Below are 25,984 nucleotides of genomic sequence, written 5' to 3' on the forward strand. Positions count from 1 at the left end.
TTGCACTCTTTTGAAAGATCCATTAAAATTCTTTCCTTACCCATAACCTCTTTTCAGCACCTAGTCCATAATCTTTCAGAAAAAAAAAAGTTTCTCAGTCTGTACGAACATGTGTGAAGTGTGATTTTCTTGGCTATTTGGAGAGCATGACTTCATAAGAGAGCTTTACCATACAAAGTCAAACCACTCAAAGGAGGATGTGACTTCATCCTACACAACTATGAGCATTACAAAGTAGATGTTTCCAAAGAAAGAGAATGGTCTTAGTGATTTTTCATGCTTGTGGGCCACTCCTTTCTCCTAGAACAGAGGGAACCCACAGCAAGTTTTCCTGCCATATTAAAGACTTTAAAAGGTTAGAAAAAAAGATGACTAAATTAGCCTTCTGTAAACAGTCTTTTACCAAGTGTGGAGAGAAAGATGATTTCGATTCTTAAATTTTGCCAAAACAACTCTGTCATCACAGGAAGAGACTGGATAACCAAAGAGCGTTCTTGTTTCTCTGTGTCTGATGTCCTTCTTGGAATGTTGTGGTTTAAATTCCCCTCGTAGCACAGTGAGAGTCACTTCTGCACCTACATAGCACTGTTGGTGGGGCAACCACAGTGATGTGAGAGATGAGAGGAATGGCCCATGGGACAGCTGTGTACCAAGTGAGGAAGAAGGAAGTTGGTAACAGCCAAATCATACACCTTCAACACAATGGGGGGAAACGAATTTGCTTTTAATGACAGGCAAAAGAAACATTATCAAACATAACACTGAATACAACTGCCCCCACCCTCACATCTCACATGAAGGACTAAAGGACTTTATCAACTATTCTAGAGTAAACTGAGGAAGCTTCTGGAGTAGAATTAGAGGGAAGGAAGAGAGAAACAATGATCATTCCATTTCAATCCACAAAAATCTTTCATTTCTCATCCATGTATTTTAAAAGAATGGTTAGAATAAATCCTTATGAACATAGCAAGGTATTCAAAATGCTGCTGAGGTTGGTGAGTCTCTTGCAGGTCAAGATGCTTCCCTATCCTTCCTCCCCCACACCCTTACTCCAAGCAATCAACCTACCCATTTCTCTGGCAGCTCCCTCTGCCAGACTATCAAAGACATTAAAGGGGGTAGACAGACAGAACTAGAAGAGACTGAGGGACAAGGAAAAATTAATTCTTGATTTCTTGAAGCAATGGGACCTAAACAAAGGATTTTGCTCTTTCCTATTCTAATTTTGGCTGATTCCTATACAGTTGTACAAGTCTTCTTTATATAACTTCGTTCACATTGCCCAGGAAGTAGAATTTTTTTGTGTGTTGATTTCCCCAAAATTGGCATGACACTCTGGTAAGGCAAAACAGAGTCGAGGCTGAAAACTATTCCTTTGAAAATGGGACAAATTCCTTTTGTTAACAAAAGTTTCTCTTCCCTCAAAAGGGTAAAGAAAAAAAGGTTTTAGTTTGTTTTTTTTTTTAGAGGAAGGGATTCATCTGGGCTCTCCTCCCATGATTCACAGGGTTCATGCTTCAGTTAGGAACCCACTTGGGTAAGCTAAAGCCTCAAAAGCCACCCCCTAAGCTCAAACTAAATGAAGAGGCTTTTAAGACCTGAAGGAAGACATGGAAGATGAAACAAAGGGGGAAAACTTCCCCTAGTATTCTGACTGAATTCCTTGTGATAAGTGGTCAGACCTATTATTGAAAATTAATAGGTATAGATTTTGTACACATATACACACAAAAAAAAGTTGCCGTGTGTGAGCTCATTCACCTATAGGAAATTCCCCTCCCATGTCCCCTAGAAGCAAAGGAATGAGTTCCTATCCTGCCGACAACCGTTGGCAAACTCAATGTTTACATAAAACACCAGCCTCTCAAAGAGAGAGAATCTCTCTTTTCTACAGCTAAAAGTCAGGCCTCCAAAGATATAGGAAGCACACATTCCTAACTTGTCAGAATGCTCAACCTCATGCTTCTAGAAAATCACTCTTAAAAAATATCACCACCACAAAGCTACCTTTGAGTACATATGTAGATTTCTTGTCAAGGCTGTTGTGACTTCTTAAATCTTTTTCTTTCTTTTTTTAGTCAATTGAGATTAAACGACTTGTCTAGGGTCACATAGCTAGTAAGTATCTAAGCCTTATTTGAACCCGGGTCCTCCTGACTTCGGGACTTGGTGGTCTATCCACCGCTCCACCTAGCTACCCCGGTGACTTATTAAATCTTCACCAAATTTATGCAGATTTCACTTCCATATAGTTTCATGTAATGGAATATTGCCTCTTTGAGAGCTTACAAAGTGATTTGAACTGGTAGACCTCCAAAACGCCTACAGATGTAACCTAGCCCTAAGATAATGTTTATCCTCAAAAATCCCATATAGAAGGTTCACATCTATCAAGAGGCTCATGCCTCTCCTCACTGAGCAAATTACCTATTCTGGAAACAACTACTATGATATGCTTGGATTTCAAAGGTCAACTTCATAGGGTCAATGGTGAACTCACTATTTAAAAATTACTTTCAAAAAGTACCCAGTAACTAAATCGCTGCCTCAATAGATAAAATTCAGAAAACTGGCTGCAAGTAATATCATGTCTGAGGCCCTACAAGCACAGATAAGGAGAAGAAAAAAAAAAAAGAAACAGAAAAAGGAAAGGAAACTCCCCCTCTCCCCCCTTGTACTGGGCTATGTACTGCAATAGTCAGTTAGCTTAGCTAGTGTTACATAACTGAGACACAACTTATATTTTTCTCTTGACTGCAAACATATTCGCCATATTGTCTTCACAGTCTTTAAAATTTAGCCTGTTAAACAGAACAATCTGTAGTGCCCAGACACTGAACTGAGCCCCGTTCTCTTCCAGTGTTTCAGGAACGGTGTTAAGCCTAACGGAGTAGATCACAGAAAGGCACAAACAACTGCTTTTCGCTGAATGTTACGTTTGGGGTGTTTGTCTAGAAGGGGAAAGCCCATATGCTATGTGATTTTTCGAGCTAAGCTATTCTGATGACAAATGTTTTTATTCCAATCTTCTAGATCCCAAGAACCCAGGGAAGGGAGGGAAAAATAATCAGAGCATGAACTATTCTAGTTCTTTGTGCTCTGAAGAATCCAGTGGCCAAAGGGAATTCTACCAAACAAAGAAAACTTCTGGACCGAACATTAAACCTAGAGGGCACAATTTTATGAGGTGAAAAAATACTTTTCCTTGTCAATGAGCCACTGGTCTTAAATAAATCAGAGCACCCATTCTTTTATGGAGAAGGGGAATAGAATCTACTAATAAATAATTTTTAGGTACAAGGCATTATCTAATACCCCATAGTGCAATCTCAGACACAGCTTAGTGCATGGGAAAGTGAATTATGCCATATGTGAAAGGAAGGAGGCACAAAGTTCCCATAAAACACTGTATCAGAACCTCTTAACCTCACTTCAAAAGTCACACCCACCACTACCCTATGACAGGTCTTTGTCAATACTCAAGGCCTCACCCATTGGCCAGCTAGCATTGGGAACATCAAACGGGATCTAATGGGGAGACCAAATCCATATTAGCAGGTCTAAAACCAGATGTGTTGAACACACACCTGGAGTAAAAGAGGTTAGGACCCCCTACGTACACTGCACCATACAGCCTGCCCACTCAATGCTAAATTTTGGTTTCATTCAATTTCATACACAAAAAGAATACAGATTAGTATCCACAACACACCATGTAACATTGCCATAACTTCTATATACAGTCGGTAGACAGCCCAGAGCCAGAATTTTATTTCCCTGCTTTCTTCACTTTTCCTTGGTCATCCACCTTCCTGATAGCTGCTTGGATGGCTTCTTGGTCACCCAGGAACTGATGAGGGCCAACAGCATGGAGGTTTTCGTCCAGTTCCAAGAGGATGGGGATGCCAGTAGGGAGGGTGATGTTGATAATGTCATCATCCGAGATGCCTGCAGAACAGGGAGAAGGGAGCAAGGAAGAAATACTTTTAAAAAAATAGGCAGATGGGTCTTTTTTTTTAAATAATAAAGTAACACAATAACCCCATTTAATAAGCATTAAATTCTTATTCTTATTCTGCACATATTCATAATTTAGGGATCACAGGGGCATGAATAAAATATAAATTTGTCCCTGCCCTGCCCACAAAGATTTTGACAGAGCTGAAGACTAAACACAAGAGAAAACAAAATCACGCTTACTCTCTCAAGTTCTGAGTTTTATGAGGGTAAACAACATTTTGTTAATCTGTTCCTGCTCAGAATGCTTTGGAAAAAGCATGGGGAAAAGAGACAAGTAGAATAGCTTTGAAAGTTACAATTGGATTTCATCTCTATTTTGCAAGGAAAAGCAAGCTATATGCAGTAGAGATTCAGTTTCATGTACCATCTTCTCTTTCTATATAGAAATGCTCATTTGTGTATGTATGTTTTGTTATTAAGTTAAAAAATACAATTTAATTTTTTTTTAAGAAAGAGCTCAAAATTTGGAGTTGGAAGACCAAGTTTCTGATCCTATTTCTGTCTTTTGTGACCTTAATAAGTTACTTCACCCTTCAGATTACACGGTGTCTCTTCTGTAAAATAAAGGGGCTGGGTTCTCTTTACTCTCTCTACATCTAGGATCTTAGGGTGTTTGGTCTTTCTACACACGTTTGTGGAGACTATGTTTTCTTCAGAAAGCCTTCATCCTCCTCTTTAGAAATCTGAAGGCCAGAGGCCTCTTCTCTCACTTCCTTTTTCTTCTATATATAGTAAGGCATTTAAAAAAAAAACTATCACAGTCAAACACTGCCCTAGTTCTCTGGAGGTATTACTAAAATTAGATCTCTTCCTCTAATGTCTCTACAAGCCAGGCTCATTTGGTAGGAATGTGGCTGGCATTTCCAACACCAATCAGGCCTGGAGCACTCTGGGCCAGACCCTGCCAAGCATAAGCTTTCCTCCCTGGGTTCACAGCAGCTGTTTCAGGTGAGTCACCTTTACATCTGGGTACTAGGGTGCCTCTGCACACAGTAGAACAAGAAAGTATGGTGGACGATGGAGGAAAGTTTACAAGTAGAAAGCAGCATAAACATTCATGCTTTAACACAGAAAATAGTTATTTAATAACTTCTATGCTTTAACATAGAAAATAGTTATTTAATAAAGGAATTCAAAAGTCTATACAACAAGCACTTATTAAGTGCTTACTATGTGCCCAGAACTGAAAAAAAAGTACAAAAGCAAAACTGTTCCTGCCTTCGTGGAGTTTCTAGTCTAACAAGGGAGATATAATTCACACCTCTAACTAAATAGAAGACATATCTATAGGTATATAGATATATCTTCTATTATATATTATTCTATTTTTAAAATTTTTATTATATATTATTCTATTATATCTTCTATTATTACATAATCCAGGGTAAACCATAACCTCTCAGCCTCGGTTTCCTCATCTCTTAAACAGGAATAATAATAGTACATTACCTCAGCATTATTTTAAGGATCAAAGGAGGTAATATGTGCATATCACTTGGAAAACTTTAAAGCGCTAAGTAAATATTAGCTATTGTTGTATGATCATGACTAGTTAGTGGAAACAAATGGTAGAATTTGAATTGGAAGAGACCTAGGTATCAATCTAGTCCAAACAATACCAGAAACGGTAGACTGCAGTATCCCTGCTACTCCCCAAATTCTCAAGTTTACAAAGAACATGGCCAGAGAAAACAGGTGCCAAACATTGACTCCCAAATTGAAATAAGAGTGAGAACCAGCCCATCTACAAAAGGTGTCATTTATGAAGGTCTCAGAGATCTCCAAAGACAAGCCAGAACACATGCACCAATCAGACCCAAGGGAGGCCAAATTCCCTCTTTAGGTGGAGAAGCAGGAAGAGGGCTACAACAGCTAGTCCGATTGGTATAAAGAAAAGTATAAAATTGCTAACGAAGACCTGGACCCTAATTCTGCCCACGGCTCTTACTAGTTATGTGGCTTTGGGCAAATCACTTCACCTCATTTGGACTTAGTGTGCTCGTCCATAAAATGAAGGGGTGGGATTATGTGACCTCTGGGCTCCCTTCAGGCCTAGGTTTATGATCCCTGCATCCTTCCCTGTGCCCTAAAATTCCAGGTCCAGAATTTAGGAACCCTTCCAATTAGAGAAGTCCTGCAATCCTTTTGCTTTGTTTTTGTTCAGTCATTGCTTCAGTCACTCTTCGTGACCCCATTTGAGGTTTTCTTGGCAAAGATACTAGAGTGGTTTGCCATTTCCTTCTCCAGTTCATTTTACAGATGAGGAAACTGAGGCAAGCAGGATTTAGTGACCTGCCCAGGGTCTTGTTATCCCACTACAAACCAAAGGGGAAAGGAGGGAGAGACAGAATATGCATAAGAGCATTAAACTGGGTGACTAGACACCCAGATCTCTGTGACATGACTATGTAAACTCTGAGACTGGCTGTCCCAGATCTATCCTGACAGGGCCAAAGCAGCTGCCGCATGGATCCTCTTACTGACAGCTAGCTGGTTAAGTCCGCTCACTCATGTTACCTTGAGAATTCAAGGACTCACTTACTCATTCAATCCCAAGTATTTACTGAATTCCAATTAAGTGAATTTTACTGTGAGATATACAAAGAAGTCCCCACTATTAGCAAGCTGTGTGGCCCCGGGTGATAATAGTAACAACAACCAACATTTATATAGTACTTACTACGTGCCAGGCACTGTGCTAAGTGTTCTACAATTATTATCTCATTTGATCCTCACAACAACCCTGGGAAGTAGGTGCTAGTATTATCCCCATTTTACAGATGAGAAAACTAAGGAAAACAAAGGCAAACTTTGTTTAGAACTCAGGTCTTCCTAACTCCAAGCCTGGTGGCTCTATCCACTGTGGCATTACCTAGCTTGGGCTACAGTTTTTTCATCACATAATAAATGTGCCTTTATTCTCTCTGAGGAACTATCCTTCATCCATCCAACAAGTATTTGTTAACCATAGGACATGGTCCTTACCCTGAAGAAGCTCAGAGTCTATTATTTAATTTTATTTCCCCCAACAGGGAAAAAAATTTTTTTTCAAAAAACACAAGGTTAAGTTCAGAGGTGGGAAGAGAGGACAATGCCGTCAGTCAGACCCAGGAAGTGCCAGTTCTAACTCATAATTATTCTTCAGGTTGGGTGAGATCTGGGGGGGGTTCTCTCTCCTGCAAGGCAGCTCAGAACTCTCTGGGAGCTTTGGAATAAGCCTCCCCTTGAGAATTAGCCCCTAAGCAGAACATTTGACAGTTTCCAGGAACTCCAGGGCTATTCTAGGCTTATGTGGATGTCCCCCAACAAAAGCTGAAATCAAAACAAAACCAAAAAGCCTACACCAAACTGAAAGTCTGGCCCAGAAAAGACCAGAGCTGTTAGGTATCTGAAGTGCTCTTGTTTATGCTTCATTAGCAGGTACTTTCCTGTTGAAGCTTGCCAGGACCTACCAACAAGCATTTGTATTTCTTGAGGAGATGCTCTCTTGTATTTAACATATGCCAGGGGCTATGATGACTGATGTTGGCCTCTTCCGTTTACAATACCCACCTCCCCAAAGCAGCTTTAACTGAAAATAAGAATTTATAGTCCAACATGTTCCACTAGACCTATACCCACCCCTAAAGTTACTAAAATATATAAAACACACACACACACACACACACACACACACACACACAGAGTGGGTAAGAAGAAAGGGATTGTCAGCCCCTAGGAGACAAATTTTCTTAAAGAGAAGAGAATTGATGTCCAAATGAATTTCTTCAATCACCTGAAGCTTTTTTTTTTTAATCACCTGATCTTTTCCTACTGGTTCATTTCATCCATTTCCAAGAAAACTTTTGTGTGTCCAACTCAACCAAGCCTCTGGTCTCTCCCCATTCCATTATACAATGCACACCAATAAAAAACTAAACCTTCCAAAGCTTCTCATCCTGTCACCCTTTTATTAAAAAAAAACCAAACCAAAAAAAACCCAAAAATAACCTTCAGGGGCTTCCCATTACCAAGTAAATGAAGATAGGGCAGGCATTCATGGTCCTCTATGATTTGGCCCCATCTCACATTTCCAGATTTCCCTCACTGTGTAAAGGGCACCCCCCCATTACCTAATTAAACTGAACTAATTGCTGTTCCTTGAAAACACCCCGAACACTTGGTTACCTCGGCCTTTGCTCATGCTATTCCATGTACCTCACCTTTTCCAGCCCTATTTATCCAATTCCAGAATTCCCATCCTTAAAGACTCAGCTCAAATACCACCTCCATGAAGCCCTTCCTGATGCCTCCTGGCCAGAAGTAATCTCCTCTTTTTTCTGAACTTTGTCTCTCCATGTATTTTTACCTCCTACCTTGTATCATGGTAGTCAGGGTACTTTTCTGATATTCTGATAACTAAACTTGACAGGGACTAGACCTCATATCCTCCAAGGTGGCTGACATATAACAAGTGCCCAAAAACTATATGTTAAATTAAAAGTACTTCATTCCACTACTGTAGATGCCTTCAAAAAGACAGGCTCTGAGTGCTGCTTGTAAGAGGCAGAACAAAGGCATGATGGGACAGAGAAAACAGGGTATGTACTAAAGATGGAAAGCTGGGTAAGTGATAAAAAGCCTTTTAAAGACATGTCTGGATTTATAGTGAAGTTCTCCACTTAAATTGTTTTCAAATGACTAGTATGGAAGTTCCATCCCTATAACACTGTTATAGATTGAAACTTAAGTGACAATATGTCTGTAAACAATGCTTCACCTAATGCCTGGCTATTCAGGCATAGTCCTGTTAGCAATGCACCATTCATCAATCCGCTGGTGGCAGAGTACCTTAACTGTGGGCCCAAATCTTTCCAATTGAAAGTCTGGCACTCTAAATGTTATGCCAAGTTGCCTTTCTAGATGAATAGTACAGAAAAGAGGATCCGTGAATACTTAGCCTTTTTCACAAGCTCCCAAATGTCAGGTGTGAAGCAGAGAGCCAAATCACCCTTAACTCTATGAATAAGTCTCACAATCCAATTAATCAGATCTTGTTTTAATCAGCAAAAAGATTTCATTAGCATAATTTTCACTCTCAATTTGAAGTGTTAATATACTGTATGTATTTAAATACCAGCTTTGAAGCAGGGTCTAACCAAAGCAATTTTTCTTTTTAAAAAATGTATACAGCAATATAATAATACAACCTTATTAAATTTCCAGTGAAATCCATCACACACAAGCACAGAAAAGAACTTAGTTTAGTTTAACAACCACACAAAAACATTTCCAACGAACAGCAGACTTTCCATTCCATTTAAATGACTCAAGCCACACAGACGGACCAACAAACTAATTGCTTATAAATATTTAAGACAGAAAAACTGGTTAATGAGTCAACTGGATGCTAGGTGCTTAAGATTCAAAAAAGGCAAATCCAGAAGAGTTACAGTCCAATAGTTGCTCATGTTTATACATTTTAGGTCAATAATTTCAATACAAGTCTCAACTCATGGCCCTAAGAAGGTCAGTGGACAGATTCCAAAAAGCTGGAGTAACCCAGTCAAGAACATGATTTGACCAATTTGCACCAACATTAGCCAAATGTCCATTACAAAAATTCACTTTGAGGGGCTTCTAAGTAATATTATTGTAATAGAAGGCAGCAAAGCATAATGAATAATGTACTGGATTCCAATTCAGAAAAGATCACGGGTCAAACCTCATCACAGTCACTTACCTTGAGCTCCCAGGCAAGTCCTTTTAACATCTTTCAATTTCAGTTTATTTATTTATAAGATGGGTATAATTCCTGCAGTACCAACCTCACAGGGTTACTGTGAGAATCAAAGAAACACAGCCACAAAGCATCTTATAGACTTTGGCCCAGACAAAATACCAGTCATTCTATTTGGCTTTCCTGCCCTTGAGGGGTTTGGAGAGGAAAGAGACAGGGAAAGCTTTCAGACTGATGGAAGGAAAACCTTGAGTTGAGCTGTTCCCAAATGGAATGGACGCAGCCAGAACCTAGCAAGTTCATGGACAGTCTTTAAACAGAAGTTAGATGGCCATTAGTCAGTCAATGTTAGAGAAGAGTTTCATGTTTTCCATTGAGGTTGAAGGAGATAACCTCAGAGGTACCTTCCAATTTTGCAGTTCTACAAAGGAGCTGGACAGACCAAGTTTTGAACTGCCCAGATATGAGGAAGGAAGTGTAATTAAAAAACTAAAACCACCACCACCAATCCTTTAACTTTCTTCCTGCTGCTTCCTGGATCTATGCTTGTGAAAGGCGTTCAAGAATTAGGGAGTGTCAGGCTTTGTTTAATTGGTTAGACTCTTTCAGGTTGGGTAGAGGAAGAGGTATCTTGAGGTTAAGGAGACAACAAACATGTGTATGCACACACTTCCCTTTCCAGCCTACAATGCAAATGTCATGTAATTAAGTTTGTAGGGGTTTTTTAGGGTTTTTTAAAAAATGTATGTTTCCCCCAGCCCCGATCTGCCACCATGACCATACATGCCAAGAGAAGTATGCCATTTAACAGGACAGGAACCAAAGAAGCAAATGTTTGCTGTACAAATTGTTCTTTGTAAAGAATTCATAATTAACCAGAACAAAAGTAAAGTTATCAATAAACCACGTGCCAGAACTCTGATAAGCTTTACTCCACAGAATTCTTCTTTGCGTGCCTACCTCACTCAATGCAGGATTGTTTACTCACATCTTCCCAGAGATGGAGGCCTTCCACAGGAAGCCCTTTAAGACTGAGGCAGGTTCTAGCTTCTTCTTCAGTAAACTGTTCTAGAGCCATAATATCCTTGGTGACAAGAGCATCTTAAATCTACACCACATCTCGGAAATGAAAACTCCATTTCTTATTGTCTTCAGCAGAAATCTTCCTAAATTAAGCTGGGCAGTCAGCTAAGCATCTACTAAAGAGAAAACTAAAACTAAAGCATGACAGAAGAGAGCTTTTTTCCCCACCTGGTAGCAGAACAGGAAGTCTTTGAGCAATGAGGAAAGCTTTAAAAACAGAAGTCTTGTTTTCATAATTATGGCCACTGCCCCAAAGAGGTATGCACCTGGTAGAGGTTGAAGTGGTTGAAAACCCAGTTTGAAATCTTTTTTTAGAGAGTAATCAAGAGCAGAAGAGGAAAACTTCCCTACTGTGAATAATGTTCTATGTGCCTTCTCTGGCTTCTTGGCTCATCATCAAGAGATGATACAGTGGCAGTAGTTTGGGGGCCCAAGAACCTGGGTTTGAATCTGGCTTGGTACTTATTTGTCTAAGGCACTTAATTTTTGAGCCTCAGTTTTCCTCCTCTGTAAAATGAAGGGATTGGACTAGATGACCTTGAAAGTCTCTTCCAGTTTTAATGTTAGTACAGAAATTCTGCCAATCTGGGGTATTTGCTGAACATCATTTGTGAAATATTGTATCATGTGCCACAAAAATAAAAAAAATAGGTTTCCGAGTAAGGAATTTTTAACCTACTGAGGAGAAGCAAGATTATGTTTTGTGTTGACTAAGAAGAAAGTAAAAGTAACAACATTTGAAATGTTCAGCAGAATTTTCCTCCAGAGGAAACTTCATAGAAGCGAATTTTTTGGATAGGAAATGGGCTGCTTTTGTTTCTTCCTACACACACACACACACACACACACACACACACACACACACACAGAGCCTTTTTATTCCTTTCCTGTCAGTGTCTACTTTTAGTGTTAACTTTTGTTAGCTGTCTAGACTATATTCCCCTTTTGGAAGCCCTTTTGATTCTAGCAAGCAAATGTTCTACGCAATAATAATTTTCAAGTCCCAAATTATTTAGAAACTGCCAAATAGGGATATATTTTGAAATACACACATAATGGGGTCACAATTTAATCTACTAAGAAGATATGATTAAAGATTAGGGAAATTTCATTTTTCAATGATTTTTGGGAGAGATAAGAGAATGAGAAAGCAAAAAGAGTCAAAATTAGCCAGTGAAATAATAAAGTCTTTAGGCTTTGTCAAGAGGTGGTCATTTAAATCACTCTTAGTTTCTGTTTTTGCTTTTGTCCTGAACACTGGTACTGCGAACTCCCTTCTACCAATCAATACACATCTTCAACTCTTCTGTAGTCTTAGGAAATTGCTTACAAGATCCATAAAATTAAAACCAGTCAAATCAGGTTGCAAAAAGATGTGCTCAATTTCTCCCAATTTGGGTGCCACAGGGCTAGAAGGACTGAGATTGAGAAAAGATGTTGTTCAGCAAGAGGGACCGAAGCACTATGTGTACTATCACCTTATCCCTTAGGATAAGAGAGAGTAAAGGAATCGTGTTTAATTCAGAATATATATTTTCTAGCCACCCTTCCCTAAATAGAGTCAGGGCTTATACTATAAATTCCAAATTAATATAGTATTAAAGATGAGAATAACTTATTCCATAGGATTATAAAATCACAGATCTATATGGAAAGAAGCTCAGAAGCCATCTCTTCCAACCCCCTCATTTTACAGATATTGAAACTGAGGCCCAGAAAGGTTAAAGCGTCTTTCCCAAGGTCACACAGGTAGTAAGTAAGACAGCCCTGAACCCAAGTCCTTTGATTATGCCCTTTCCACCATACCACAATGACTATGCCCTAAGGAAAAAAGTTAAACATAAAAACACTGAATAAACCCTTTAATGCTAGGTCCACATGGCCTATTTTAAATTATATTTCACCTAACTTGGAGCACCCTATGTTCTAAGTATCCAATTTTCACATTTTTGAAGATAGAGGAATAGTCTGGCAGAGGTTAACCAACCAAGCTGACTTGAAAATGAACAAAAATGCTTATTATGAGCCTTGATTGTATAGTAAAGATGGGGTAGGGATGGTAGTATTTAGGGAGGAAATCCTTTCTATATGGTACCATATTTTTAACTGTAAAATAAAACTGCTGAGCTAACTTCTGCAAGCTTTAATTTCAATTCCCATATAGGAACACTTAATCAAACTTCACACCATTAGGTAGGCAGGTGTTGTTTTTTCTCATTGGAGTTGACACTTGACTGCTTATGGAAATCTATTCCACTAAAATGCCAAAAGGCAGCTTACTCAGGCCTTTTCTCCACTGTGACACCCAGTCTCTGCAACTAGAACTCGCTGCGCTTTGGACTATTTCTAATTTCATCCCGTCACTTCTGGGCTTAGTTATTCTCCTATACACAATCCTCCAGGGGTTGAATCCACGTTCTCTGGTGTGGCACACTCACCCCTGCTCCCAACTAAAGAAGTCTCCATATTCTGATGATTGGTCACAGAGACTAAATAAATGACTTCCCTGGGTGGGATCCAGACGAAGCCAATTTGAAGGACCTTTTCTTTCCTCAGTGAGGGCTGGCAAAAAACAAATGCCAGAAGTGACCATGCCAGCCACAGAAGAGGAAATGAAAACTTCCTGCCTGGGAAACCTTGAGCTAGCTTCTATTAAATGATTCAACTGCACATTCAGAGCTTCCATGAAAATGTTTTGTAAAAAGTGGGTCGGAAAAGACATTTGGGGAACAGATCACAGTGTAGCATGGAACAAAATAACAGCTAAAATTTATAGAGCTAGTACTAGAGTTTACAAAGCACTTTACATAGATTATTTCATTTAACTCTCACAGCAATTTGGGTGGGGCGGGTAGAGGGGTACTATTATTAGCTCCATTTTGAAGAAGGCAAGGCAATATTGCTGCTCAGTCCTTTTTCAGTTGTGTCTGACTCTTTGTGACCCCATTTGGGCTTTTCTTGACAAATATGCTGGAATGGGCTGCCATTTCCTTCTCCAGCTCAATTTACAGATGAGGAAACTGAGGCAAACAGGGTTAAGTGATTTGCCCAGTAAGTGTCTGAGGCCAGATTTGAACTTAGGTCTTCTTGACTTGCCCACTGCACCACCTAGATGTCCAGACAGGCAGACAGAGTTTTTAAAAAAAAGAATAACTTGCCTGGGATCACAAAGCTAGTTAAGTGTCTGAGGAAGGACTTGAACTCAGGTCTTCCTGCCTCTGATACTTTATCCACCATTTCACTTATGGGATTTCAGTTATCCAAATATCTGTTAGACTTCTTTCCCTGTCAAAAGCTGACTAGATAAACATTTCTTCATATATATATATATATATATATATATATATATATATATATATATATATATATATATATATATATATATATATATATATATATATTATATATATATATACATATATATATACATATATATATATACATATATATATACATATATATATACATATATATATATACATATATATATATACACACATATATATATGTGTGTGTGTGTGTGTGTGTGTATGTATATGTATATGTGTGTATATGTATGTATGTATATATGTGTGTGTGTATACACACACACACATACACACACACACACATATACATGAAGGGACACACTGCTGGATCTCTCACAAACAACAAGATGTATGTGTGCTGGAGGGAAAAATGGTACAAGCCTCAAAGGGAAATGACTAGCATCCCTGAATTAGTGATAGAAGAGTAGAGGAAATCCAGGCATAGTCTGACAAGCATCCTAGATTTGGGTTGAGATTTCAATAAGGCACAGAAGAGAAAACAGGTAGGATCCCACAGCCTAAAATCTTACAGGCAAGTCAACACAGGAAGGTGGGAATCTCTCAAAAAAGAAAATCTTAGGAAACAGAGAATACAATTCCAACAGGAAGGAGAAGGAGTTATCAAAAGATGTGGGTTTACAACAAGCCAAGCAATTGAGATTTTTAAAAGATACGTACTGGGCCACTTAAGTGGCGCAGTGGATAAAACACCACGGTCGGAAAGATTCATCTTCATGAATTCAAATCTGGCCTCAGGCACGTACTAGCTGTGTGACCTGGGCAAGTAATTTAACCCTGTTTACCTCAGTTTCCTCTATCTGTAAAATGAGCTGAAGAAGGAAATGGCAAATCACTCCAAGTATCTTTGCCAAGAAAACCCTAAATAGGGTCACAAAGAGTCATACATGACTGAAATGACTCAAAAACAACATCAACAACAGAGGACAGAAAATGGAAGATAAACAGAAAGGCTTATTACAGTCTTATGAAAAATATTGTCAGAAATCCTCAAGGTTCAAAAAAGCCAAGTCTGACAATGAAAACTAGAAATAGCAAAAAGAGCTGGGATGTGTGTATGTCTGTGTGTGTGGGTGGGTGTGTGTGGGGGTGTGTTTGTTTAAGTCATGTTGGGGGAAGGAAGAGAAATCAAAAAAGAGACAGGACCATTGGCTTGGAGCACACAGGATGAAATCTGACAGAGAAGGCAGACTTGGTCAACCCATAGTTAGCATCGATTCTATAATGCCAAAGGAGAATGATGTTTAAACTAGAGAGAACAAAATGGCTAAATGGAGTTGAAGTTATCTTCTTATGCCCTTAATAAGGTAAGTCATCAAACCCAGATGGACTAAATGACTGGTGACTAAAAGAAAAATAATTGCTGAGCCACTGTCAAAAATACAAGATAGAAGAGATGTGGGGTAAATAGCAGTTTATCTGAAAAATACCTACAAACCCCAAATGAATCAACAGTGCAAGGCCAAGAAGGTGCTGAGCTTCATTATGAGAGGGTTGTCCTCCAAGATCCCTCCAAGCTTTAAATCTTATGATCGATGAGTCTGGTGGTCATGGCCCTATATAGTACTCTGACCTTATGAGACATGGAATGTTCTGTTCAGCTTTGCAGAATTATATTTTAAGAAAGATATTGATAAGTTTAAGGCTGTACAGAGAACAACTAGGATGGTGAAAGGCCATGAGATCATGCCACATGATAATTAGTTGAAAGAACTAAATATTTAAGTCAAAGATAAGATTGCAATGGACCTGGTAGTTGGGAGTTCAAGTTTGTGCTGGCTGGGAGCCCAGGGATCATGGACAGATAAGACTTGGCTTCGGTTGATTGGCCTTGGTCCTCACAATCCTCCCAAAAAACAGGACCTTGACAAGTTCCACGAACTGAAGGCCAAAGTCCGGCAGATATGAACCAGCTTGGCCCCTTAGCCCCAATCATCCATAAAACCAGAACCTTCCAGCACCCCCCTCAGGGGTCCATGGCCAACAGTACTACAGTAGGAAAGATGCCAGGCCCTCCAGCGCAGGGGGGCATCTTAGTCCAGAAAGCATCAGATTTTGATAAAGAAGAAATTACAGGACCTGGTTAGAGAAACAGATCCCAACGAATATCTGGATGAAGATGTGGAAGAGATGCTACTACAGATCACTGATGACTTCATCCAGAGTATAGAGTGAAGGCAGCACGCCAACTGGCCCGCCATTGAAACTCTAACACTTTCAGAGATCAAAGATGTCTAGCTGCATTTAGAGCACCAGCGGAATATGTGAGTCCCAGGTTTTAGTTCAGAAGAAATATGACCCTACAAAATGGCCTGCATCACAGAGGCTCACAAACAGAGAATGGCCTTGATCCACAAAACAACCAAGAAATAACACACAGGAGTGGCAGAGAGGAGATGGTGCTTCATTTGGAGACACTGGAGAGGCCGCCACAATATCGCCTATGGAATTGTTTATGCTTTAAAAAGAAGCATACGTATTTTTATTAACAGTACATCTATAGCGACTGAGGAGACCTGCCCAAAAAAACAATCTAGCCATTGACACTTGACACTTACTAATTGTATGACCCTGGGCAAGTCACATAACCCCAACTGCATCACCAAAAAAAAAACCAACAACAAAAAAACCCCCCAAAAACCTAGCCATTTTATGGTCCTAGATCCCCTTCCTTTTACTTGCCCTCTCAGAAGGGAGCACTGTATCTCAGCCCAAAGGCAGTTTTATTTGTGGTTTATCCTAAGTGGTTGGCCAAGGAACAGAGAGCATCCTGGTCTTGTTTGGTACGACAGTAGAGGTTTCTGTTTTCCTTTCCTCTCCATACTTTGTAACATTGTTTACATGAATATGACTTTGATTTGATTTTCAAAAATAAAGATGTTATTAATCTAAAAAAAGAGAGAAGATTGCAGGGATGGAGGGAGAGGTGGAAGATAATATCTGTATTCAAGTATCTGAAGGGTTGCCATGAGGAAGAATTTCAGAAGTATCTAAAAGTCAACCAGGGTACATGATGTACACATAAAGGATGATACTATAAATAAGCAAATTAAGAGAGAATAAACTATTGTTTATCTGTCAGATTTATGGATAAGGGAAGAATTTAGGACCAAAGAAGATATAGAGAGCATTGCAAAATGCGAAATAGATAATTTTGATTACATTAAATTAAAAAGGTTTTACACCAACAAAAGCAATGCAAGCAAAATTATAAGGAAAGCAGAAAACTGGGGGGAAATTTTGCAACAAGTATCTCAAATATATAAAGAACCAAGTCAAATTTATAAAAACACAAGTCATTGCCCACGGCTGAAGGATATGAAAAGGCAGTTTTCAGACAAAGAAATCAAAGCTATCTATAATTATATGAAAAAATGCTCTCAATCACTATTGACCTGAGAAATGCAAATTAAAACAACTCTAAGGTACCATCTCATGCCTAACAGAGAGACTAATATGACAAAAAAGGAAAATGTTGGATGTTGGAGGAGATGTGGGAAGACTGGGACACTAATGCACTGTTGGTGGAGTTGTGAACTGATCCAACCATCCTGGAGAGCAATTTGGAACTATGCCTAAAGGGCTATAAAACTCCTTTGATCCAGCAATACCATTGCTAGATCTGTATCTCAAAGACATCCAAAAAAAAGGGAAAAGGACTTATTTGTACAGAAATATTTGTGGCAGCTCTTCTTGTGGTGGCTAAGAATTGCAAATTGAAGGGAAGCCCATCAACTGGGGAATGACTAAACAAGCTGTGGTATATGATTTTAATGGAATATTATTGTTCTATAAGAAATGACAAGCAGGATAATTTCAGAAAAACCTAGAAAGACTCACATGAATTGATGCGTAGTGAAGAGAACAAAACCAGGAGAACGTCGTACACGGTAACAGCAACACTGTTTGATGAAGAACTGTGAAAGACTTAGCTATTCTCAGCAGCGCAATGATCCAAGACAATCCCAAAGGGCTAAGGATGAAGCATACTATCCACTTCCAGAGAAAGAATTGATATTATTTGAATACAGACTGAAATATGCTGTTTTTCATTTTCTTTCTTTTTTTATGGAAATGTTTTACATAATTGCACATGTATAATCTCTATCTGATTGCTTACCATCTCAGAGATGGGGGAGGCAAGAGAGGGAGAGAGGGATAGAATTTGGAACTTAAAACTTTAAATAAAAGTGTTAAAAAATTAGGAAACAAAAACAAAAGGAAAAGCCAACCAGGCTAAAACAGGGCCCCCAAATTCAGTTTTCTTCCTTATTTCTGTGGAAGATACCACCTTCCAGTCACCCAGCTTTAAAACTCTTCACTCCCTCTCACTGTCTTATTAAATCAGTTGCTGAAACTTGTTATTTCTACTTACGCAACATCTTTTGCATCCAGCCTACCTCACAAAGCCGCTGTGAGGATTAAATGAAATATTGATAAAGCACTTAGCACAGTACCTGGCACATAATAGACTCTATATAAATGTGTATTCCCTTCCCCTCCTCCTTCCGTTTCTCTTAATATAGGCCCTCATCACCCTTCACCTGGACTATCATTCCTCTCTTTTCTAGCTTCTCCAGTTCATCCTCCACATAGATGATAAAATGGTATTTCTAAAACATGGTTCTGACCATAACGTTCCCTCTGCTTCTAGGTCAGGATAAAATACAAAGTATCCACTCCATAATCAGGCTTCAACCAATCTTTCAGATTTATTGTCCACCACTCCCCACCACACATGCTACATGCCAGTCCAACTAGCCTCACTGTACCCAACCTTCCAGCTCCCATTGACATGTCTTTGCACATGCTCCTCATCTGTGCCTCCTGAAATCTTCAAGCCATCATAGCTCAAAGTGCAAGTTCCTTTCCAGACCCCCCCAATGGTTAACGCTCCTTGCTAAGTTACTATGTATATGATGTGTGCATACGCATTCACTAATCTGCATACACATTGTTTCCCTCTTGTAGAATGTGATTTTTATTTCCCCAGCACCTATCCTAGTAACCAGCAGGCCGCAAGCGATTAATAACTGTTTGTTGGACTGGACGAATTAGGCTTCATTCTGCACCTCTCCAGAGGGTAGAATGATGAGCAACGAGAAGTTGTAAAGAGGCAAAATCAACATCGATACACAGTTCGGGGGTGGGGGGCTGGGGGGTGGAAAAGAGTTTTTTAAATATTGAGAGCTAGCCAAAAGTGAACTGACTGCCTCAAAAGGCAGTACATTCCCGACACTGAAGAGCTTCAAAACGAAGGCAGTATGATGTAAAAGGGATTAATTATTATTTAGGTATGAAATACACTGCTAGGTGGCACAGTGGATAAAGGGCAGGCCCTGGGAATCAGGACGACTTGAGTTCAAATCTGGCCTTAGATACTAGCTGTATGACCCTGGGCAAGTCACTTAATCCTGTTGGCCTCAGTTTCCTCATCTGTAAAATGAGCTGGAGAAGGAAATGGCAAACTACTCCAGTATCTTTGCCAAGAAAACCCCAAAAGGGATCAGGAAGAGCTGGCCATGACTGAAACACCATCACCACATGTCTTTGCAGGTCCCTTCCAACTGAGATTCTGGGACATGGTGAATCTGCTCTAATATATGGGTACGTCATAGGATGGGCCTTTTTAAAACTGAAATTTAACAATTTGGGTAGGAGTTACTAACACTATACAAAAGATACTCCAGTATCAAATGTTTCTTCATTGATACTTTTCAAAGTATCTTTTGAGTATTAGGAGCTAGTGCCAAGGGGACAAATCAAACAAAGGTAATTTTGAGTAGCTTTAAGTCTGGAAAGATAAAATTTGTTCTTTCAAAGTTGTGTATAATTCATTGTTTGAGCAGAGATAAATCTGCATAGAAAAGCAAAGCCATTCTGAGGCCTTACTTGCTTTATTATCCACCATGATTCAATAATCAGAGACTCAGCAAAAAGGCAAGAGATCGCAGAGGCACTTAACATGTGTCCTAACCTGTTTTAAGTACTCTGTCTTCTGGTTTCTTAGTTTTCTAAGATTTCTAGGGTATTATTATCTCCAAATATATATTAATTTCTCATGATAACCAAACCCAAAATGACATTAATAAAACCAGAATAATTCCTCGAAGCCAGTTCTGCCTTTAAGAAAACACTAAAAGAGAGTTAAAGGAATGTTAGAACCAGCCTCCCCTCCCTTCCCCTGTAATTTCTCAGGTGCAGTCTTGACTATGATAAATAGCTTTATTAATTGGTCTCCCTGCTTCTAGTCTCTTCCTTCTATAATCCATCCTCCACATATCTGTCAAAATATCTTTCTAAGGCACAAATCTGACCATGTCACTTGTGTTAAAATAGTCAGTGGCTCCCTATTGCCCTATGGATCAAATGTAAAGCACTCAGTGTAGTATGTAAGCCATTGAAAATATGACTTCAAACTTCCTTTCCAACATTATTCACATCACCCTTATTTACTAATTCTGTTTCAGAGAAAGCAAACGTCTATCTATTCTGCAAACACAGTGTTCCATCTCTCACCTCAGTGTATTTTGCCTACACCATCCCACATCCCACATCCCCATGCCTAGACTGGATGCCTTCCTCAATTCTACTTCTTAGAATGCTTATCCTTCAAGCATTAACTCAGGTATGTTCTCAGTGAACCTGTCAACTGGCAAGTGTCAGTGTTTTCTCCTTCCACAAATTACCTTGACTAAACTTATCTGTTTACATATTGAATCACCCAGTGGAATGTAAGTTTGAAAGTAGATACTATTATATATTGTCTTTGTATTTCTAGCATATGGCACTGCATCTAGTAGGTGCTTAATAAATGTTTATGGAATTGAAGGAGACAAGGCAGTCTTGGCCATAGAAAAACAGAAAGATACCAATCACAATGAGGTGCCACAAGTAGTGTGTGAAATGAGGCAAGCTGAGACCTATCCAGCAGTGTACTGAGTCTCCACAGATTTTGCCTATTCCTTATTCCTTCTCTACTGAAGCTGTGAGTTATGAAGGAGGCTGCATCCAAAACTACTGGGGGGCGGGGGGAAGAGGACTGAAACTATCCTTATTTGAGAATGTGGCTGAGTGTTTTCTATTGCTTTATTATTCATTTTGATCCCAATTAAATGGTTTAACCATGTCAATGCTGTTCTTTGCCTGGGTCTCTAAAAAGTTAATCACAAAGATCTCTACAAGGCAAGCTCCTTTTACTAGGCTTCTAACTTTCAATGAATTGATGGAATCTTTCAGAATATGCAAAGCAAAAATATCACACTTAAATAAGAAAGGAAGAACTTATTAAGCACCCACCATGTGACAGGCAGCTAGGTGATGCAGCGGATAGAGCTCTGAGCTTGGAATGGGAAGAATCCTTTTCACGAATTCAAATCTGGCCTCAGACACTTACTTAAGCTGTGCGATTCTGGGCAAGTCACTTAACCCTGTTCGCCTCAGTTCCTCTTCTGTAAAATGAGGGAGGCAAAGATTAAGTGACCTGCCTAGGGTCATACAACTGGTGTCTTGAGGCTAGACTTGAACTCAGATCTTCCTGATTCCAGGCCCAGAGCTCCATGCACCTAGGGAATCTGGTGCACAGGAACTTAGGTAAAGTAAGTTCTTTTCATGTTTTCAATTTTGTCAACTATGATAATGGCCAAGTTTTCTAGGTTCTTCTTTAATCAGCACTGCAACAAAATATTACTTGTCTCTGCTACCTCACAAGAGTGTAGGGGAATTTATGTTAAGGATCTCCAAATACTGACTAACATTTAAGAGGACATGTAGTCCCCTATTCTTGTGGAATATTTGATCACAGATAATAGCTTTTGGAGCTGGAAGGAACCTTAGAGATCCCAACCAATTTCTTCCCCCCTCCATTTTAAACACGAGGATATTGAGGTCAAAAGAAGTTAAATGGCTTGTCCAAAGTCACCATGGTCATAAAATAGGAGACCCAAAATAGGAACCCAGGTCCTTTGACTCAGCACTCTTTCCATTACATCATGCAAAGATACAAGATAAATGAATATACTTCAGAAAGACATTAATGAAGTCCTTTTAGATTTCACAATTGTCCAGTTTCCTAATCAGATTTATAACCAGAACCAAGTAGAGCCATAACTAGGGCAGAGTAACCAGGGTTTTCAAACGGAGAAGGTACTGAAAGCATGCACAGTCCTTCAGCAAATTAGAAGCAACTGAGAACAGCTAACCAGGTGACATGTCAGTGGCTGCATAAGCTTTTTCCCTCCTTATGCTCCCCTTCCTCCCCCTCCCCCAACTCCCACCCAACAGCCTTCCCTGAAGTATGAGGGGACTTTAGTACTACTTGTCTCCAAAGTATATTCAGTCGGTCAATAAGCACTTATGAAATGCCTACTGTGTACCAGGTACTGTGCCAAGTGCTGGGGATACAAAGAAAGGCCAAAGACAGTCCCTGCCCTCAAGGAGCTCACAATCAAATCATGCTGCTTGGGCTAGAAGAATTTTGTACTATTTAACCCACATCCAAAGATGATTAATTAGAGCTTCAAAACCAGTTGTTAGCATGCAATAGTAATTGGTAGGATCCAGCAATTCTGCTGCCATAAGCCTAGAGTGGGCAAAATATACATATATTTTTAAATTGGGGTTGCATTCTTTGCTCCCATGGTCAACAAGGAGGAAAAAAAAACCCAACATTTTCCAGCCTGGCTAATGAATGTAGGCACTTTTACTGTGTTCCTTCTCAGATGTGGTTGCTTCTCAGTAGAAAGTTATGCCAGTCTACTCTGAGAAATGCTCGTTTTCAAAGCTAAGAAAGGTCCAGTTTGGACATGGAGGAGGGGGTACAGCAAGAAAAGGGGAAATAGTGTCTGAAATTTCCCTCCAGAGCTTTTGCAGGAACAAACACTTAAGGATAAAGATATGGGGGAATGCAGACGATCACTTAGGCTCCCATTCCTAGAACATGAGGCTTTATGTTAAAGAGATTAAATTCATTTCTCTCTCTTAGAAATCCTCAGCTGGCTTACGAATTCACTGCTAGGATTTGCTTTAGTGCTCCCTTAAAACTTGTGACATAAATTGTTAGCCTTTGACCGCTTTAGCTATTGGAAGCTATCAGAAGGCAGTTTTCAAAAGAAATGAAGCTTAACCATATGAAAGAATGCTATAAATGATTACTAATGAGAGAAATACAAATTAAAATGGGTTTCACCTCACATCTAGACAACAAAAAAAGGAAAACTCTACATTAAGAGGCATGGTAGGAAGACAGGCACACAAATGCCTGTGGGTAGAGCTTGGGAGGCAGTCTATCTATCCTGGAAAATCATTTGGAATTATGTTCGAAAAGCCAGGCACCTGTTTGAGAACAGGGAAGGCCTCACTGCAGTTCCCTATACCAATGAAATCACAAGACAAGTCTCTCCCAACTCACCAAAAACCCCAAGAAACCCAAACCTCTAAAAGTCACAAAACCATACATTCTTCCTAAGCCAGCAATACCACTACTAGCCACATATCCCCAAGGATGCCAAAGAGAAAAAGATACTGTATGTCCTAAAAATAATAATAATAATAATAATAATAATAATAATAATAATAATTCTAGCACTTTGTAATAGAAAAAATTGCAAGGAAAGTAAGTACCTATTGACTGAGGAAATGTTGAGCAAATTGTGGTATATGAGGTAACAGCATGGCATAAAAATGACAGATATGAAGATTTTAGAGAAATTTGGGAGGACCTTATGAAATGATGCAGAATGAAGTAAGCAAAACCACAAGAATTTATATGACGACGACAATAATGAAACAAAAAACACTGAAAGGCTTAAGAACCTTCATCAGAACAGTGACTAATGATTTCGGAGAACTTTGTTGCATGCCTCTCTATGTCTCAGAAGACAGGTGGTGTGTGCTACATGGCCACGTTTTTTGTTTTTTTGCTTAACTATACTCCTTTGTTACAAAGGAGGGTTTCTTTGGGGAGTAAGGTAAGGGAATCATTTTTAAAAAGTAATTAACCAGGGGCAGCTAGGTGGTGCAGTGGATAGAGCACAGGCCCTGGATTTAGGAGGAACTGAGTTCAAATCCAGCCTCAGACACAAAACACTCACTAGCTGTGTGACCCTGGGCAAGTCGCTTAACCCCATTTGCCCAGCCAAAAAAAAAAAGTAATTAACCTTTCTCTTCCAGAAGTTAAGAAAAAATCCATCCCTTCCCATAACAGAAGAAATACATTTGATTTTTCAAGATTTGAGAAACTTCAGAAACTGAAAATCCTTTAAATTTCCACAAAAGAATTTATTGGAATATATGCATATGAGTCACAGATTAGCACTAGAAAGACCTTAGGAACGACCTACTTAATCTAACCCTCTTATTATTATTATTTTTGGTGAGGCAATTGGCATTAAGTGACTTGCCCAGGGTCACACACCTAATAAATGTCAAGTGTCCTCCTGGCTCCAGGGCCTATGCTCTATCCACTGTGCCACCTAAGTGCCCCATCAACCCTCTTATTTTACAGCGGATTGGATGCTGTGGCCCAAAGGGGTGAAGCAATTTTGTGTGTTGCTGAAAGCTAGTTCAGACATCCAAGTTCAACTTCCTGCTTGCCACCAGTTCCTGGTCTACTCTTTTTCTGCATCATACTATTGCTGTTCTCAATTCTATCTCATACTTCTTGTCTCCACCAGGGGGTGCTATGCATTGAGGAATACAAGTCCACAGCTGGACCATGAGAACAGTAGGATTTAGAGTCACAGGGGTTCTTAAGAGATTTAATCCAGTTCACACACTTGGCAGATAAAGTAATCAAGGTCAAGATAAGGGAAGTGACTCACCCAAGGTCACTTCGGTAGTAAGTTAGAAAGCCAAAACACAAACCTAGGTATTTCTTATTTAAAGCCAGTGTTATTTCTACTACTGCTCTTTGCAAAGTTACCAATCTTTATCCTCACTGCCACATCGATGGCTGTTTCTCAGTCTTCATCCTTCTTGGCCTCTCTGAAGCATCTGACGGTGTTGATCATGCTCTTTAGGTTTTCTGATGCTGCCTTCTCCTGGTAATCCCCCTACCACTCTACTATTTCTTAGTTTCCATTGCTGAATCGTACCCTCCCTGATCTAATGTGTACACCCAAGGCTCTGGCCCAGGTTCTTTATTCCTCTCTCTGACAGTCCCAATTAGGGAGTTCATGGGGTTCCATGGACTTATTTAACCATCATCTCTCTGCAGATCCTCCCAAACCCTTTTTTCCCAAGCTCCAGTCCAACACTACTGCCTCTTGGATATGTCCGTAGGCATCTCAAACCCAGGATGTCCATAACAGAACTCATTATCTTCCCCAAAAATCTATCCCTAGTCTAAATATTCCTATTTCTGCTGAGAGTACCATCATCCTTCCTGTCACTCCAGTCCTAATCCTCCCTGTCATCTTCAATTCCTCATTCTCACTCATCCCATATATCTGGTCACTTGTCATCACTTCTCTATGTGCACAGTGCTCACACATATTCACTCCTTTCCACTCGTATAACAACCACCTTATTTCAATTCCTCATCATCTCTCTATGGGACTACTGTAATAGGCTCCTAATTGGTCTCCTCAAAACACTTTATATTGTTCCGCTTACATCCTTTTCTTATACCAAACTAAATCCCTAAAGTTCCTTCTGTTAAAATAGTAACTCCTGTTCCATCTGTTTATGTACTTTGTCTTTTGAAGGGCCTACAGAATGCAACTATGATTGATGGGCAATTAAATAAACTGGCTCATTATCAGACCTTCCATTTCATACAGAATAGAAGGAAGTTGGTGGCACAAGGAGTATCTAGGAGGAGGTGCCATTACAG

General features: G+C 39.5%; 1 protein-coding gene and 1 pseudogene across 2 annotated transcripts in view; one reads left to right on the plus strand and one right to left on the minus strand.

Annotated features, from left to right (window-relative positions):
* Nucleotides 1-703: 703 nt before the first annotated feature.
* BPGM (bisphosphoglycerate mutase) overlaps nt 704-25,984 on the minus strand; it is a 46,047-nt gene continuing 20,766 nt past the window's right edge. For both annotated transcript variants that reach the window (XM_021002284.2, XM_078153641.1), the window contains one exon: nt 704-3,951. In XM_021002284.2, the coding sequence (XP_020857943.1) occupies nt 3,773-3,951 (179 nt within the window). In that variant the 3' untranslated portion in view covers nt 704-3,772. The remainder of the gene's footprint in view (nt 3,952-25,984) is intronic.
* Nucleotides 15,895-16,792, plus strand: LOC144456791 (transcription initiation factor TFIID subunit 12 pseudogene; annotated as a pseudogene).

Source organism: Phascolarctos cinereus, unplaced genomic scaffold (genome assembly GCF_003287225.1).
Source record: "Phascolarctos cinereus isolate Bilbo 61053 unplaced genomic scaffold, phaCin_HiC Scaffold_1;HRSCAF=81, whole genome shotgun sequence".
Classification (NCBI taxonomy): Eukaryota; Metazoa; Chordata; class Mammalia; order Diprotodontia; family Phascolarctidae; genus Phascolarctos; species Phascolarctos cinereus.